This window comes from Pleurodeles waltl, chromosome 4_2, assembly GCF_031143425.1.
Source record: "Pleurodeles waltl isolate 20211129_DDA chromosome 4_2, aPleWal1.hap1.20221129, whole genome shotgun sequence".
Lineage (NCBI taxonomy): Eukaryota > Metazoa > Chordata > Amphibia > Caudata > Salamandridae > Pleurodeles > Pleurodeles waltl.
The window spans coordinates 480713788-480730776 of record NC_090443.1 but is presented as its reverse complement, the minus strand read 5'-3'; the positions used below and the strand labels follow the sequence as shown (position 1 = coordinate 480730776).

Genomic DNA, 16989 nt, shown 5'->3' with positions numbered 1-16989 from the left:
ACCAACGCAAAGCTCCAGTGGCAGCTTGCTCCTCATGCCTGCAACGAGCGCCTTGCAGCCCTGGCCAAGGCAAAACTCCAGCTAAGGCTCCTCGTGTAGACCTGGACTGGGAGAAGGTAAACTCTACATGGGACGAACCTGTTCCTTGTATCCGACCCTCGTTCTTGAACCTGTAACTTTGATCCGGTCTTGCGTGATCAGATAACCACACGTGGTGCATTGTGGCACTATTTTTACCTGGCACTTTAAAAATTCATAACTCCAGTTCTACTAGTTGGATTTATTTTGTTTTGGTATCATTTTATATATCAAAATTTACAGTTTTTCTAAATTGGTTTGGGATTTTACTTGTGTGGTGTTTTGACGTTATTACTGTTTGCTTGCTGCATAAATACTTTACAAATTGTCTTCAAATTATGCCTGACTGCTTTTGTGGCAAGCTACCAGAGGGTTAGGCACAGGTTTATTTAGTGTTTTTCGTGGTTCACCCTTACAAGGATTGTTTATTATCTGAGTGGGGCTCTCACCTCTCGCCACCAATAAGTCAATTTCTTAGGAGTAACAAATGTGATCTTAAACTATCACCCCAGGTACCCCCACTACTATGACAAGGAACATCTTATAAAATCTTCCCGCCTTCTTTTTACTGTCTGCTTATTTTGTTGTCTAAGCTTGCAGGCCTGCAATTGGCGTATCCATTTTCTAATTGTCTCTGTATAAGGCTCAGATGCTTTATATCTGCTTTCTCCCCATGTTTTAGGCTGTCAATAACATGGTAAACCAAACACATTTAGATGGTAGTATGTGAAACCTTAGTTTGCAAAATAAGGACAGTATTTTGGCATAAATAAAAAAAAAAGTTGTTTTCTTCTACCAATCCAGTAATGCACCTGTCACATTCCGAATCTTAAATGTATTTTTGTTTATTGAGAAGTATGACACAAAAGGATATGAAGAGCAGACCTACTAGAAAATCACATGACCATCTCTTCCCAACAGACTGGAAACTCATATAAAATAATATTACTGATGGGAGAACAATGCAGTATAAATGTGCACAGTGTGGGGGAGATCAGAAACTATGAACAAGGATATCTTTAGAAACAACAAGTCAATCATTCCACAGTTTCCCTGGCATTGGGTGACCTCAGGATCACAGTGGCCAATAATATTCAATAGAGATTTCAACTATTTGGGGTCCTTATGATATGAATATGTTTTTCTCCCTTGTTCAACATTACACCTGTGTGAAAACATTACTCCTTGCCTCTTTGGCCATTTTGAGCTTCACAGGATACAAAAGTGATGTCTCAGTCTTAATGGAAATACCTCATTTTTTTAATGGCATGAATTTCCAGGTGTCCATATTCACGTCTGAGGTCTGGGAATATCATTATCTTACAATTCCTGGCAATTAAGTATCCTATTTTAGCTACTGCATGAGCCATAGCCTTTGGCATGAAGAGCATGGCAAATCAACAGTGATGGTACTAGACTCTGCTACCTTCATCCCAGTTCTTCTTATCTGGATATAGTGTGACTTGTAAATCTTCAAATGGACCTCAGGGTTACCTGCTAGAACATCAAACATTAGGAGTTGAAGCAGGGCCTTGCTTGGCATCTTCTGACATATGAACAGGTGCAACTCAACTACTTTTATTTCAGATGCTTTCATCATATTTTCAAAGTGTTACATTTTTCTTTCCACATAGGCAATATACGTTATAGCACAGCCCTTGAAGGTGTCATGTTGCAGCCTCCGTGTGCAGTTCAGGGTCAGAGTCATGCTCAGGATTTAAAAATTCAAGGCGGTGGTCTTGAACCAGGGGACAAAGAAAAGTGTCCTAGCCTGGATGCCACACCTGTCTCCCTAATTAGGGGCTAGTATTTCCAGCTCCCTCCTATGCCCAAAAAGGCATATGTTCACAGCTCACTGCATGGTTTAATGTGTCCTTTGGGCGAAGTCCAGCAGGCACAATCTTGAGTATAGCCAATGACCGGAAGACTGAGGAATGTGAATCACTGTTTTACTAGAACAGAATGTGGAGGAAAACCTCTGAAGCATCCCCTTAACGTACACCAGTGATTCTGGTGCAGCAAACCTCACACTCTGATCGCTGTAGTATTTCTTACTGCTGCATCTGATCCTGGAAAGCTAGACTGCAGTGTCAAGACTTCCAGTTCAACGAATATTCAAGCACTAATTGCAGTACCAGCATATCTATCCTCCATTGTGAGGTAATGCTGTAGTAGGTAGGCAGTGAAATGTAGGAATGTAGAATGTAGAGTCTAGATAGGTTGTAGAATATATAGTTTGGGAATGTAGAATGCGGTTTGTAGGGAAATGGAATTGTGAGAGGAGTGTGGACGGCGTTGCTCCTTGTAAGTGCGATCTTATGCAATAAATTATACGGAGAACTTACCATGGTGCATGTCTTTTATTTTAACATTGGCGACAAGTGGGAGTTAAAGACAATTACTTATCTGAATAACCGGCCTATCAACCTGCGACCCGTTGGATTTGGTTACTACGGCTACGAAGGGCTGTGAAGACCTATACAGAGTTTGCTGACATAGTATTTTCATGCGGAAGGACTTGCATGGCCTGATTGGATTGCGCAGCGGCTGTTTTTCCATTGGATGTGCGTAGCAGCCGCTGTTTCCATTAGATGTGCGCAGCGGCCGTTGCTTTCATTGGATGTCTGCATCCTCGGCTGCACGTCATCAGCTGTTGATTCTGAAAGACTCAGGTGCGTGTCATCGTAAGCGTTGGGGCGGCCGTTTTTGAAGCTCGGATGGTTAACACAAGCTCTTAGGTGATATGGCAGCCATTTTAAAGGCACTAACAGAACTGGCGAGCTACGGTGACTCGCACACCTGTCAATTACATATATTGTATATTGGATATAATAGCAAATTTCGATGATTCGTACACCGCATAAATACATTAATAATTAAAATATTTACATTGCAAGATAATTGTTTCATTGTACTGGGAACACACTACCGGGGCACGGTTATTGTTAAAGCAAGCTTTGTTGGAATTATCAACATGTCAGCTATTCAACCGCCACGATTTTTCTTATCGGAACCTGGTGAACCACCTATACAATGGGAACTATGGATTGATTTATTTGAAGCATATGTTGATGTTTTGGAAGAACAAGAATGGTCACCAGAAAGATATTTAGCTTTGGCAAGGCACAGGTTCGGTGCAAGAGAGTACAAGAACTTACCTTTAATTGATAATACTGGTGATGTGGACGTATATTAACTCGCCAAGAAACAACTTCAGGAACGTTATGGCAGAAAAATGTATGTAGTTTTAGAACATTATAAATATTATTCTAGGATCCAGCATGAAGATGAGTCTATTGATCAATTTGTTGCTGCTCTTAGAGGGTTGGCGGTTACTTGTAAATTCAAACAAATGTCGTATGATCATGTCCTGAGGGACCAACTATTGATGAAAACAAATTTGCGCAAGATACAGGAAAAACTATGGTCATGCAGTAGTGGTTTAACGTTGAAAAATGCAATAAATGTTGCAAGAGGCATAGAAGTGTCTGAAAAATGTATTCAGACTGTAAGGAAAAATGTTGCTGATGGTGGTACAAGAGTATGTTATAGATGTGGAGCTGGTGATCAGTTAGCTAATTTTAAAAAATGCCTGGCATTCAGTAAGGTTTGTAGTTTATGTAGAAAGATTGGTCACTTCAGTAAAGTGTTTAAGAGTTATAAGAAAAGCATAAGTTATGTTTCAGTGCAAGATGATACTGATGAAGAAAGGGTACAAGACGCGGTTTTGAGTGTTTTACAGGATAATGACATTAATGTGGATAGACCATTGAGCTTACCCACTTGCAGGTTACTTATAGATGGGTATGAGGTAACTGCTATGGGTGATTTGTGTGCCTGGTTCACTGTTATGTGTAAGGAAATGTTTAACAAATGATGGCCCAAAAGAAAGTTAATCCCAACAGATGTGAATCCTGGTAGCTATACAGGCCACAGGATCCCAATTATGGGATACAGAGATGTACACATTGAGTATGGATGCATGCAGTGTAATGGTAAGCTCTACATAGCTGAGAAGTGTCAGTTAATTTTGGGGTGGCTGCATATCAAAAAACTTGGTATTAAGATAGATTATACAAATGTTTTACCAGTGTATCTGGTATATGAGCATGAATTTCATAATTAATTGAATTATGATGATTTTGACAAGAGTTTTCCTACTGTATTTTCTAAATCATTAGGTAAACTTGGAGTTCAAACATAAAATAATTTTACGAGAAAATGCAAGTCATATAAGGCCTAAAATGCGGAATGTACCTGTGAACTATAGAACTAAACTCAAGAAGATGTTAAAAGATTTGTGTGAGAAAAATATTATGGAACCAATTGAGAGTTCATATTGGATTTCTCTGGTAGTGATATCTCTCAAGGACAATGGGGATCTCAGATTATGTGTTGACCTGAGATCACTGAATGAGGCAAGTTGGATTGATACATTTCCTTTGCCAAATCTACAAGAATTATTGTCATCTGTAGGCCAAGCTTCTATTTTTTCTACCACTGATTAATCTAGTGCTTACCATCAGATAGAATTGGAAGATTACTCCAAACATTATACACAGCATTCCTAACAACGGAGGGTGCATTTCAATATAGAAGAATGCCCTTTGGACTTGCACGTGCTTCTGCTGTTTTTCAAAGGGAGATGAATAGAATTTTCAGCAATGTGGAGAATGGCAGGGTATTTCAGGATGACATCTTAATTTATGGTAAAGATAGATTAGAACATGACAAGATTTTAAGGAAAGTATTATTCATACTTCGTGGAAATGGTTTGACAGTAAGGAAGGAGAAGTGCAAATTTGGCCCAACTCAAGTTGAATATTTGGATCATATCATCTCTCGTTAGGGAATTCGTCATAAGATAAGTCATGTAAAAGCTATTGTAGAAGCTCCTGAACCATATTGTAAGGAGCAATTAATGTAATTTTTAGGCCTTACTGATTTTTTTCAAGTTTTATATAGAACTATGCAACAAAAGTGGAGAATTTGAGAAAACTCATGAAAAAGAAAGTTTAATTTGTATGGGGTTAAGGAACAATCTGAATGTTTTGAATGCATTCAGCAAGAAATAGTACAAGATCCATGTTTGAAACCTATATGGACTGTATAATTGCAGTGGATGGAAGCAATTCTGGAATTGGGGCAGTTTTGTCACAAAGCAAAGGTAGTGAGAAATGGATTGTGGCGTATGCCTCACAAACCTTATCGCAATCTGAAAGAAGCTATTCAGTGACCGAGAAAGCGTTGTTTGCAGCATCATAGGCCGCGCAGAGGTTTAGAATGAATGTATTGGGAAGAAAGTTCAAGTTGTGTACAGACCATAAACCCTTGGTTAATATTTTGAACCCTATTGGTGGAAAGAATTTATTACCAAAACTTGCTAGACTTTCTTCTAAGTTGCAAATGTATTTCTTTGAAGTGGAATAAGTACTTGGAAGGAACAATTGTATTGCTGATGGTCTTTCCCGGTTACCATGTGAAGATGGAAGTGTTGTGGACGTAGAGTGCGATGTAGCTTTTATGTATGAGGATGTGTTGTCAGGATTGAAAGTGCATGAGGAATCAGAACAAGAAGTTTTAACTGAACAGGACTGGGATCAAGAATTGATGAGAGACAAATGGTGAAGGGATACATACTTAATGCGTGGCCTTGTGAACAAGTGTTGAGGGGTGATAGTGCTGTTTTATAGAAATTAAAAGAGGAATTCAGTTTATGCGGTGGATTAATGCTAAGAGGTGACAGAATAGGTCCTCCAAGAGGTATGTGTGAAATGATTGTAAGGAAGAGTCATATTGGTCATAGTGGAATGTCTAGTAATAAAAGGAAAGTGAAGGAAAATTTTTGGTGGCCAGGTATTGATGCAATGATTGACAGATTTGTAAGGAATTGTACGATTTGTGCTCAGAGTAATAAAAGTGCTATATCATGCACTGCACCATCAATGACTGTTTCAATGGAATTACTAATTTTAGTGCTACCTGTATTGTTTCTTTAACAACTCTGTATTGAATCTTTCAACTTGTCCATTTGAAGAAGGTTATATAAAGCAACCTTCAAATGTTTGATACCATTTGTTTTTAAGAATCCAGACATTTTCTCAGAAGTGAATTCTACACCGTTATCTGTTACTATGACTTCTGGTATACCTTCTCTCACAAATGTATTTTTTAAAAAATCTACTACTATATCCGTAGAAATTTTGCTTACCATTTTCACTTCAGGCCATTTAGAAAAATAATCAATCAATACTATGGCATATGCTTCCTTCACTGGTAAGGTGGAAAATGGACCCATAAAATCAATAGCCAGTTTTCTCCAAGGCCTATCAGGTAACTCAACAGGCATTAAAAACATGCTTTTGTCATACAGAGTAACTCCCCATTCCGTGACGGGGAAAATGCCTTTTGAATTGTTAAGAGGAAGGAGACCGTCTATTAGATTGGTTCCATGGTGGTTAATGGAGAGAAATCGGGAGAAATTTGGTTTTAAGTATAATAAGGAAATGAGGAACAGAGTACAAGATTATCAATCATGCACTAAATTGTATCACAATGTAAAGTCTAGAATGTGTGGATTGAAGGTGAACAGTATGTTTGTGTTAAAATACCTGGGTTTGTTGATAAGGGGAGACCATGATGGTCAGAACCAAGGAGAGTTGCTAAAATTCTAAGTCGTGCAGTACGGTTGGATGATGGTAAAGTTTGGAATGTAAGGCACGTGTCAATATGTAGGAAGGAGGATTGTGGATTGGATTGTAAGGAACATCAGGAGTGTCCGGAGGAATGTAATGGTTACTTTTTGGAGAGACTAAGGGGGTCATTATGACCCTGGCGGAAGGTGGAGAAGCGGCGGTAAGACCGGCAACAGGCTGGCGGTCTTTTTTTTTGTATTATGACCATGGCGGTTACTGCCATGGTTATCCACCGCTTCTCCGTTCCGCCCGCCAGGGCGGAGACGACCGCCGGCGGTATTTTGACCCGGCTTACTGCCGTGGATTTCCTGCGGTTGGAACTGCCATGAAATCCATGGCGGTAAGCACTATCAGTGCCAGGGAATTCCTTCCCTGGCACTGATAGGGGTCTCCCCGCCCCCCCCACCACCACCCCTGCCACCCCCCAAAGGTGGCAGGACCCCCCCCCTCCCCACCCCGACCCCCAACATAACATCATTCATACACACACGACACGCACACACACCGACATACATGCCAACATCCACACACACAGTCAGACACGCACACCCACATTCAAACATACACGCACACATCCATACAGACATACAAGCACTCATTCCCAAACACACAACACCCCGCAAGCATACACGCACTCACACACCCCCTCTACATACACACACACGCACACCCCCATGCACCCACACAACACCCCCCCACCCGCCTCCCCTCACGAACGATCGACTTACCTGGTCCGACGATCCTCTGGGAGGGGATGGGAGCCATGGGGGCACCTCCGCCTACACCACACCGTCAACAGAACACCTCCACGGCGAATCACAGGACGTGATTCGCTGGGCGGTGTTCTGTTGGCGTGGCGGTGGAGCAACCTCCACTTCCCCGCCTCCCGCCAGTATGGCTGTTGGCGGCTCTCCGTCCGTAAAAGGATGGAGAGCTGCCAACGGTCATAATAGGCCGAGCAGCAAACCGCCACCACTGGCGGTCTTCCGCACGGCGGTCCCTCAGCAGTCTTGGAAAAAGACCGCCGAGGTCAAAATGACCCCCTAAGTGCCCTAGATGTAGTTGAGGATGTAATTCATGATAAAAATGATGTAAATGTGGATGGAGTGTTACGACGGTTTCTAACACCTCACTTTGCTTTTCAAGACATAATCGAGTATTCAGTAACAAGCCCAGATTTCGGATGAGAAGGTTGCGTCCGAGTGATTGAATTTGTTTTGTACTAGTTGAATTTCAGATTCTGATGGTTTAATGTTTGGCAGTTTTGAGTCGTCTGGAACTGACAGTGAGCTAGTCTAGTGAATCAGTTACCAGGGTCCTCCTTTAAGTTCATAATTAGTTGTGTGTCATCTGAACAAAAGTATGTGATCACATTTAACTTATGCATAGGTGAAGCCAAGGTTTTAAGTAAATGTTGAACTATAGTGGAGACAGGGCCAACACCATGGGGACTTCTCAACAGGGAGGAACAAACAGAAGCAAAGAGCATAATTGTATTTCTTGAGTTTCTTTGGTAGTAAAAGATTTTAAACATTGAAGGCTGTGTTTGTTGTAGGCAAACTTCTGGGGGTGACATAGTAGGGTGTTGTGCTCAAGGATGTCAGACTGGAGTTAAAGCATCATTAATCATCATTTACTGCCACTGGCTAGCATACGAAGATTGTCTGCGACCAAAATTATGACTAGTTGAGTTCCAAAAACTGGTCTGAAGCCTGCCCCAGGTTTAGCTAATAGGTTGCTGTTTTCTGTAGATGCCCACCTTTTTTGAGGAGTTTTGCCAAATAAGGTAGCATCCATTTGGGGTGGTAATTGGCAGGTTCCTCAGCATTTTGTGGGTAGTTTTTTTTCAGTACAGGATGCACAACTTCTGATTTAAAGTTTGGGGGCCGTTCTGGTCATTTGTGATGTATTAATTTCATGATGGCATAGGTGATAATTTAACTAGAAAATGTATTCTTGTCGTTTGTCAAGCAGGGAACTAGAGGGTTTTCTGGAAGCTATAATCCTCAAAAAGTAGAAGTGAGGCAAAGGAACTATCTGCAAAGGTAGATGACTGCTATTAGTTCTACTTCCCTTGTGAATGTGAATATTGGATATTAGGTTGTTCCTAATTTTACTCACTTCATCATGGAAGAACATACATAAACGGTCCTAGTTCCTGGGAGTTGGTAATACCATTGCTGGAGGCAGCTATATTACTCAGGAATTCTCAAGTTTTTTATAATTCTTGTGAATAATTCTTTGCTGAAAGTATCTTTATTGAGTGAGAGGATTTTGTGTTCATCTCATTATTTGGTTTTGTCTATGCTTTTATTGAGTGAATTCAGGATTGTCCATAGGATTATAAGTTGCGCACAAGGGTCTTTCAAGTTGTTTTCCACCATTTCCTCTTTGATTGTGAACGTCTGTGAAAACTAGGGGTAGCTGTTGTGTTTGGTTTTTATTGTATTTGTTTCCAGTGGGATAATGTGGTCTAAAGTTATCAGAAAGAGAGAATGGAGCTTGGCTATTCTGTATTTAATATCAATAGGTGCATGCCAGCTTGTGCGATGACTTAATAAAATTTCTTATTAGAATGTTTTTTTTTCAAGTTACAAGTTTTAATGGCAATTTAGATGGGTCTGTGACCATAAGTGCTTTCTATCCATGTGGAATAAAAAAAAAAAAAGATAATATAGTGGTCAGTCTTGGCTAAATCAGTTTCCCTTGAGGGAGGCACATTGTAAGTAAATCCTCCAGTCACACTCCCCACCACCCTTCGCCCTCTCCTCCCCCCAGAGGCAGGACGAGGAGACTGACTGTTGGGAGCTTTAGGAGTTGGAGGTAGGTAACAATGAGGATCAGCTGCCACCATATTTTTATTTAAATGATCCTCGGGTTTAGTGAGATTACCCCCCCCCCGCTCCACCCCATGGGGGGTAGATTAGAGGTAAAACCAAGACTGCCAAACCCTTTGAGGGTAGGATAAGGCCTGATTCTTGGGGAAGTTGCTCCCACAATATTTTCTTATAATATCCATGGTTTCAACTGGGTCTTCTGCTCCGCAGGGGGTGGGGCAGAGAGCAGAAAGACTGTGAGGCTTTTTAGAGTTGGAGGTCAGTCCTGGTGCTAAGGTTCCCCCTCCATTTGCAGTAAGCCATTTCTTGTGGGCTTTCTGGAATCATGGTATATATGGGATATCCCACTTCACCGTTTAGTTAGGCTGTCACAGGGTGACACCTGGGACCACATCCTCGAAAATAAATCAGAGATCCATATTTTGGCTAAGAATAGCATTTCAAGGGGAGGGGGATGTGGAGGGCATGAGTTGGGTTTACTTTGGGCGGTTTAACTAGTTTTGGTTCACCCTGGAAGAGGGACACAAATGGACCCACCACACCTGCCAGTAGAATGTATAGGGCAGTTGGCACCAATGGTTTCCATCATATGACATAGGATTCCAGATGCCCCACAAAACAGTATATTGTCCTCAAATGTCAATGGGCTTGGCAGTAAGGTGAAGTGCAGCGTGGTCACGCGCTACATACGCCGATTGCAACCCAATGTTGTCCTGCTCCAGGAAACACTTGAGGGGGACTCAATGTAATTTTCTGCATAGGGAGACCTACATGGTGCTAGCGCATGCAGGGTACACCTCCGGCTTGAGGTAAGTGGCGATTCTGCCCGTTCCTGGTTCCCGAATGTGAATAGACCAGAATGTGTGATATGTTGGGGTACAGGGCTAGTGGGGCAGGACATCAGTTATGTCTACGCACACCCTTGCCTTCAGTAGCCTGTCCTAGACCAGGTGGTGGGCATGCTTGTGGAATCCGACTCATCTGTTTATGTTGTGATTCGGTATGTCAACAACATCATGCACTTGGGGTTGGATTGCTCGAGCGTGGCGGCCACACCAGCAGGAATCACACCCCTTGGACGGTTTGCACAAACCCAGGACTTCTGTGATCTGTGGAGATTACTCCTATTTTTCCAGAGTCCACAGGGTCTTCCCCCAGCTAGACTATCTGTTTGTCCCTGCGGGCGAGGCAACCACGTTGCATCAAGCAGAATACTGTGCTCAAGGTATATCTGACCACTCCTCCCTCTGGATCATGATGGAGGACAGGGACGGTCCGCAAAGTGCGATTTAGCGGTTGAATGCATGAGAGCTGAGGGACCGGAGGTTGCAACCAAAATCCACATTGATTTAGAACTCTACTTCCAGGAGAACAAGGGGACGGTAGAATTGGCAGTGGGGCTATGGGAGGCTTATTAGGCAGTACTCCGAGACAAGGGGAAGAACATCTTGGCCCGAAAAAAGGCAAAGGGAGGTGGCAGAAGTAGAAAGCCTGGAGTGTCAGATCATGGCCCTTGAACGCTCCCTTGGTTATGCAGTCCCTGGAGGTGCTTCGGAGAGAATATCAGGACCTGGCCATGAGGGAGGTCCACAGGAAGCTGCTAGCTATGCAGCATTGCCTTTACGATGCGGGTGACAAAGCAGGCAAACTGCTTGCCTGACTAAGTAAGCAGGACACTGCGTCCCACTGGATACATAGTAGTGTAGATGAGATGGGTAACCCCCACTCTACCGATGTAGCCATTGCTGAGTCTTTTGATAGCTACTATACCACATTTTAAAAGGCACGCTTGTTGGCGGATGCCCCCCAACTATCCGAGTACTTGGAGATGGTGGACTTGCTGATGGTGCCCTCGGTAGACCACATGGCACTTGAGGATGATATCACCGGGGAAGAGGTCGTGGCAGCCCTCATAAAGATGAAAACGGGAAAGACACCGGGGCCCAATGGCCTTCTGGAAGAATTCTTCAAAAGGTATTCAAGTCTGCTGGCCTCCTATATGCATGACCTCTTTCAGGAGGCGAGACGCGATGGTGTGTTGCCTCAAGATTTTGAATGTGCAACCATCGTTGTGATCCATAAACATGGTAAGCCTGTGACCGACTGTAGCTCCTAACACCCCATCTCCTTGTTAAACATCGAGATGAAAGTGTTAGCTGTCATTTTGTCCTCAAGACTCCTGACGATAATCGTCCCTCTCATCCACAGAGACAAGTATGGCTTCATGCCGGGCAGATCTACAAGACTAAACCTTCAGCATCTCTTTAACTGGATGTTGGAGGCTGCCCATGGAGAGGACCCCCATATTTTCATGGCACTGGATAGGGAAAAGGCGTTCGAAGCCATCCACTTGCCATTCCCCCACCAAACGCTCTGTGAATTTGGTTTTGGTCCCCGTTTTCAACAGTGGATATCACTGCTTTACCAGGCCCCAAAGGCAGCCGTCTGAATGGATGGGATTCTCTCGTTGACATTTCCCATTGAGCGAGGCACCCAACAGGGCTGCTCTGTCACCCTTGTTATTTGTCCTCACTATTGAAACACTGGCAGCTGCAACTCGTTCCCACCCAGATATTCGGGGGTTCAGAATCTCAGACGTGGCAGGGGAGGAGGAAAAAAATCTCCCTCTATGCGAATGACGTTCTGCTTTACGTCACCGGAACCGAGATCACTATTCCTCCAGTCCTTTGTACTTTTGAGTCCTACGTGGCTCACTTGGGCTACCACATTAACTGGAACAAATCGGTGCTCGGTCATCCCTACAGCCTCCTGGACGCCGCTGGTCTCTTGCAGATGGAGCAGGTGGTGACTGAAGACTTTCAATACTTGGTTATATATGTAATGCCCAATCGAGAGATATGTTTCACTAGAAACCTTGGATGGGGGATAAAGTATTTTCGAGACAATGTGGAGAGATGGTGTACGTTGCTCCTCACCCTGTTGGGGAGGGCAGCCATGTTTAAAATGATTGCTCTCCATTAACTACTGTACATCATACGAAACACATATTATCCACTCCCTGATATGAAGTTTAAGCTAGAGAGCAATCAGTGCTTCCTGCTATGGAATAGTGGGCATTCTAGAATAGCCCTCTCCACACTTCAACATAACCCGACAATGGTGGGATTACCCTCCCAAACATTAGGGCCTACTACTGGGTAGCACATCTGGTGGCAGTAAATAAATGTGTGCTTGCCCTGCAGGACCACTCCACCTGCAGGTTGGAATGAGCCCAGTTTCTTTGTCATTCCTGCCTTCACAACCTGTATGGAGGAAAGGGAGTTCGACGTCTGCTGTAGACCTGGCAGAGAGCCACTCGCTGTATAGGTTGGGCAGGTAAGATGACACAGGCAAAGCTGCTTTGGGAGGCAGTGTGGTTAAAGGAGATTGGGAAACTTAGAGAATTTGGTGCCCGGGGTCTAAAGGGAAATTCTTGCATAGACAACCTCCTAGAGGTGGGTGGGCTGATGCTGTTTGCATTACTCCTACGCGATTACTTCATGCATCGTAACCAGTTCCTGAAGTGTGCCCAGCTGTGACACGCCTGGCTGGCAGAGGGTTTAGGGACGCTGGATTAACCTGAATTCGTCCCATAAGAGGGGCGGCAGTTCTTAGAGGAGCTGTCTTCAAACACTATCTCACTTACATATAAGACCCTCAACAACCACATGCCGGATAGACTGGCCAAACTGAGGAAAAGGTGGAGTCAAGAAGTGGGAGATTTGGAGGATGCAGATTGGGAGGCTGGCATGATGCACCCGAGGGAGGTGGCAATAAAATCCCGCCTGAGCTTGATTCAGCTCAAAATTCTCCATCAAGTATGTTATAATATAGATCAATTACATTGTATGTGACAGGCGACCTCCCCGGACTGTCTTCGGTGTGGAGAGGCGAAGGGGTGCTAGTAGCACAGGCAGCAAACTGGACTACGGCAATGCCCTCTACGCAGGAACCACGGCCAAACTCCAGAAAAGACTGCAACGCACCCAGAACACCTCTGCACGCCACGTCCTGGACACCCCTTACCACTGCCACATCCCATCCCACCTGAGAGACCTGCATTGGCTCCCCATCAACAAGAGAATCACCTTCAAACTACTCACCCACGCTCACAAGGCACTGCACAACACTGGACCAGAATAACGCAACAGAAGGCTCTCCTACACCCGACCCGACAGCTTCGCTCCGCCGACCTTGCCCTCCCCACTGTCCCACGCATCCGCAGATCATTCTTGCACCTCGCCGCCAAGACTTGGAACACTCTTCCCACCCACCTGCGTCAGACCAAGGACAACCTTACCTTCAGGAGACATCTCAAGACATGGCTGTTCGAGCACTAGCATCCCCCCACCCAGCGCCTTGAGACCCTCACGAGTAAGTAGAGCGCTTTACAAATTCCCAGATTGATTGATTGAAATACTCACGTTGTGGAATTGGCCGCACATCCAGAGATCCTGGTTGCTGGTGGTGAGAGAGCTGGGATGGGTGGTGGATAAAACCCTTCCTTTTGAACCTAAATATATCCTGTTAGGAACACTAGGTGATGTTCCCCGGACATGGCTTCTCTATTGTAGTTTGGGACTGGTGGTGGCCAAGCGTGATGTCCCATGATATTGAGGGGCATCAGAATCCCCATCATTTCAGGATCGGGGTTGGTCTATATGTGGTAGCTGAGAGTCATGTATAAGGCCAGGGGCTGCCAGTGCAAATTTCAGAAGGTTTGGGGGGGAGGGGGGAGGGGGCCGAACACTGCGGCTTGACTTTTCCATCGGGAAATGCAACTCCCTTGGCATGAAAGAATTGTTGCATTATATGTGGGGACATTGTTGTAATTGTCAGTCTTTTACTACTAGCTGTGGAACTGTTTTGTTACCTCCTGATATACTTAAATGGGTGGGTGTGTGCTGGCTTCCTTCAAAGTTCATTGTTTCTTTTTTGGTGCGTGTTAGTGCTTGTATACACTGTTTGGTGCATTATCCATGAAACGAGAAAACCTAATAAGGATATTTAAAAAAAAAAAAAAAAGAATAACATTTTAAGGTGATCATTGGTAATTAGTGCATTAATTTGTGCACCAATTTTAGCCAGCTTTGACGCCGGCTTCACTTTTGTGTTATTGCTAGTACAAATATAAAACATTGTGGACTATGGCCACTTCATAGGCAGTCCATGTAGCCACCAATTTATTTTGCGAAAAATGTGTTAATAATTCATGAGGTGAAACGTTTTAAAAGGGATGGATGTATTCAAATGCTGGTGAGAAAAAGTTAACTTGACCATTCTTTTCTCATACAGCCACCGAGCCTCTGGTAAAAAGCCGTAAGGTCCACTCAAGTGCTGTGCTTTCCCTCTCAGCTGATGAACGTTACATCCTTTCAAGCAGTGAAGACCGGACCTTGGTAGTCTTTGATCGGCGGGCCAACAGTGTACTGCAGCGGCTCCAGGTACAGAAATGAACTGCTTGTTATATCCGCACGGTTTTCAGAAGTTGCTCGATGAGTTTCTGTAATCATAATAGGGTCTTTAAGGCCTCTCATCAGTCGTTACCATGATTACATTTTACTAATGTACCATGGGGAACGTATTGCATTTGTTCATCCTGCAAGGGCAGATGGAATCAGAGTAAAATCCTGCAGCTCAAACGAAGGGGGGAGGGTATAACCCTTCAAAACCAAAGTGGTGCTACTGGCAATTTGAACTCTGCATTTCAGACCTGAAAAATCTGATTTCTCTTTTGTGCTGACATATGTATTACACTTCCTTTTACTTTATTTTTTGTTTGTATTGATTCTCTTGGTAACTGAAATAAAAAAATATTAACAAAAGTCCACAGCAGTCAATAAGCTGCCATTGAGTCTCTAGGCATTTGCTATTTAGGATGTTTCAGGTGTGCTATTATGAGTAAGTGTGGTGGATGTAAGATGTGTTATGTGCCATTGCTCAGTCCACTCCTCTGTTACATTTTTTATTGCAAAAAGTCTGCTGGGGTCCGGCACATATAGAGAGATAGTAAATGTTTATAATTTTATTGAAACTACCAATGCTGGTTTCCTTAAACAGACCAACAACATGATGTAAATTTTTCTTTGGGGTCAGAGTCAGTTTTATTTTTCACTCTATGTATGAGTGAGGGTGTTTGTATCATAGTTTGACATATGGTAACTGCTTTGACCAATAGGGCTGCAGATTATTTCATGTATGAATTGCTAAATGAAGGATGGGTGCGGTTTCATGTATGAATTCCTAAATGAAGGATGGGTGCGGCCATTTTCACCTAACATGGTCTTGACACTGATGCAAGCTTTCTTGCTTTTCATTTCCAGCTGGACTCTTACCTGCTGTCCATGTCCTACCATTTACCAGAGATCTGGGCAGGTGACAATCACGGGCTTGTCCACGTCTTTGAGGACAGGGCTGGTAGCTTCCAGCCAATCAGGGTTTGTATAGGCACATCATTGATATTCTGACTTAAGAACTTGCATATTTATTTACAGGACACTCGACCATATGTACATCGTTTCCCAAGAGCCAACCTCTCACTTTGGTATATAAATTTGAAGATCTGTATTTCTTTGAAAAACTGTAGTGGAATGAGTTCCTCCTGTAATGGGTTCCCCCCTCACCTTGTTTTTCTGGAACTAATTTCTGGCCCAAAGTCTGCCGTTTAGGATTTTTGTTTTAAAATATGGTGTGTTAGTAAAGGCAGAAAACAAACTATTAATATACTGCTTGCTTTGTGATTTCATCTCTCCCATACTGTACTCGATACTCTGCCCATGACTCTTTTGAACTTTCTGATTACATGTCCCCCACCGCTTTGCACCCCATAAATTCCTTACTAGTGGGAACATGTGGTGAACAACTGCTTTTGGGTGAGATCCAAGAAATATTGTATATGTTTGATTCTGTCTTGTGATAGCACTCCACACTGTTGCTGTTGGAGAAAGGTCTTGTTTCCTCTCCCTAAGTTCTTTCTGCAGCTGTTTTTCTTTTTTTTTGCAGCAAAGTCTTTAGGTAAGTCCAAGAGAAAGCTTAAGATGTCCAAGCAGGAAATGGCCCTTTTCCGCCATTCTCCAGAGATGGTGCAAGGGTGCCAACGTGCCACCAGATCTCACTCCGGACCTCCTGAGGAGCTGAATCTGAGTGTGTTCCTAATTCAACCTAACCTTTTTAGGCCAGTTAGTGATATTGCAGCAAGGAGAGACCTCTACAAAGATCAGGTTGCACATTTTCAGGATGCTTCTGGCTCCCTTTGGCGTGCCTTCAGGCCCTAAGGATCTGTGGGGGCCTCCACTCAGGCCACTGCTGGTGGGTGCACCCTCCGCACTGTCTGTGCCCCTTGAGTTCTCCACTGGGTTTAATGCTGTCTTCGGTCCTAC

The 16989-nt window shown here is 43.6% G+C and overlaps 1 protein-coding gene and 1 long non-coding RNA gene across 5 annotated transcripts in view; one reads left to right on the top strand and one right to left on the bottom strand.

Annotated features, from left to right (window-relative positions):
• Positions 1-16989, bottom strand: part of LOC138294165 (uncharacterized) — a 407566-nt gene that overhangs the window by 130443 nt on the left and 260134 nt on the right. The gene's annotated exons all lie outside the window — the stretch shown is intronic.
• FBXW9 (F-box and WD repeat domain containing 9) overlaps positions 1-16989 on the top strand; it is a 178010-nt gene that overhangs the window by 56279 nt on the left and 104742 nt on the right. For all 4 annotated transcript variants that reach the window (XM_069231839.1, XM_069231842.1, XM_069231840.1 and 1 more), the window contains 2 exons: positions 14906-15054; positions 15934-16047. In XM_069231839.1, the coding sequence (XP_069087940.1) occupies positions 14906-15054; positions 15934-16047 (263 nt within the window). The remainder of the gene's footprint in view (positions 1-14905; positions 15055-15933; positions 16048-16989) is intronic.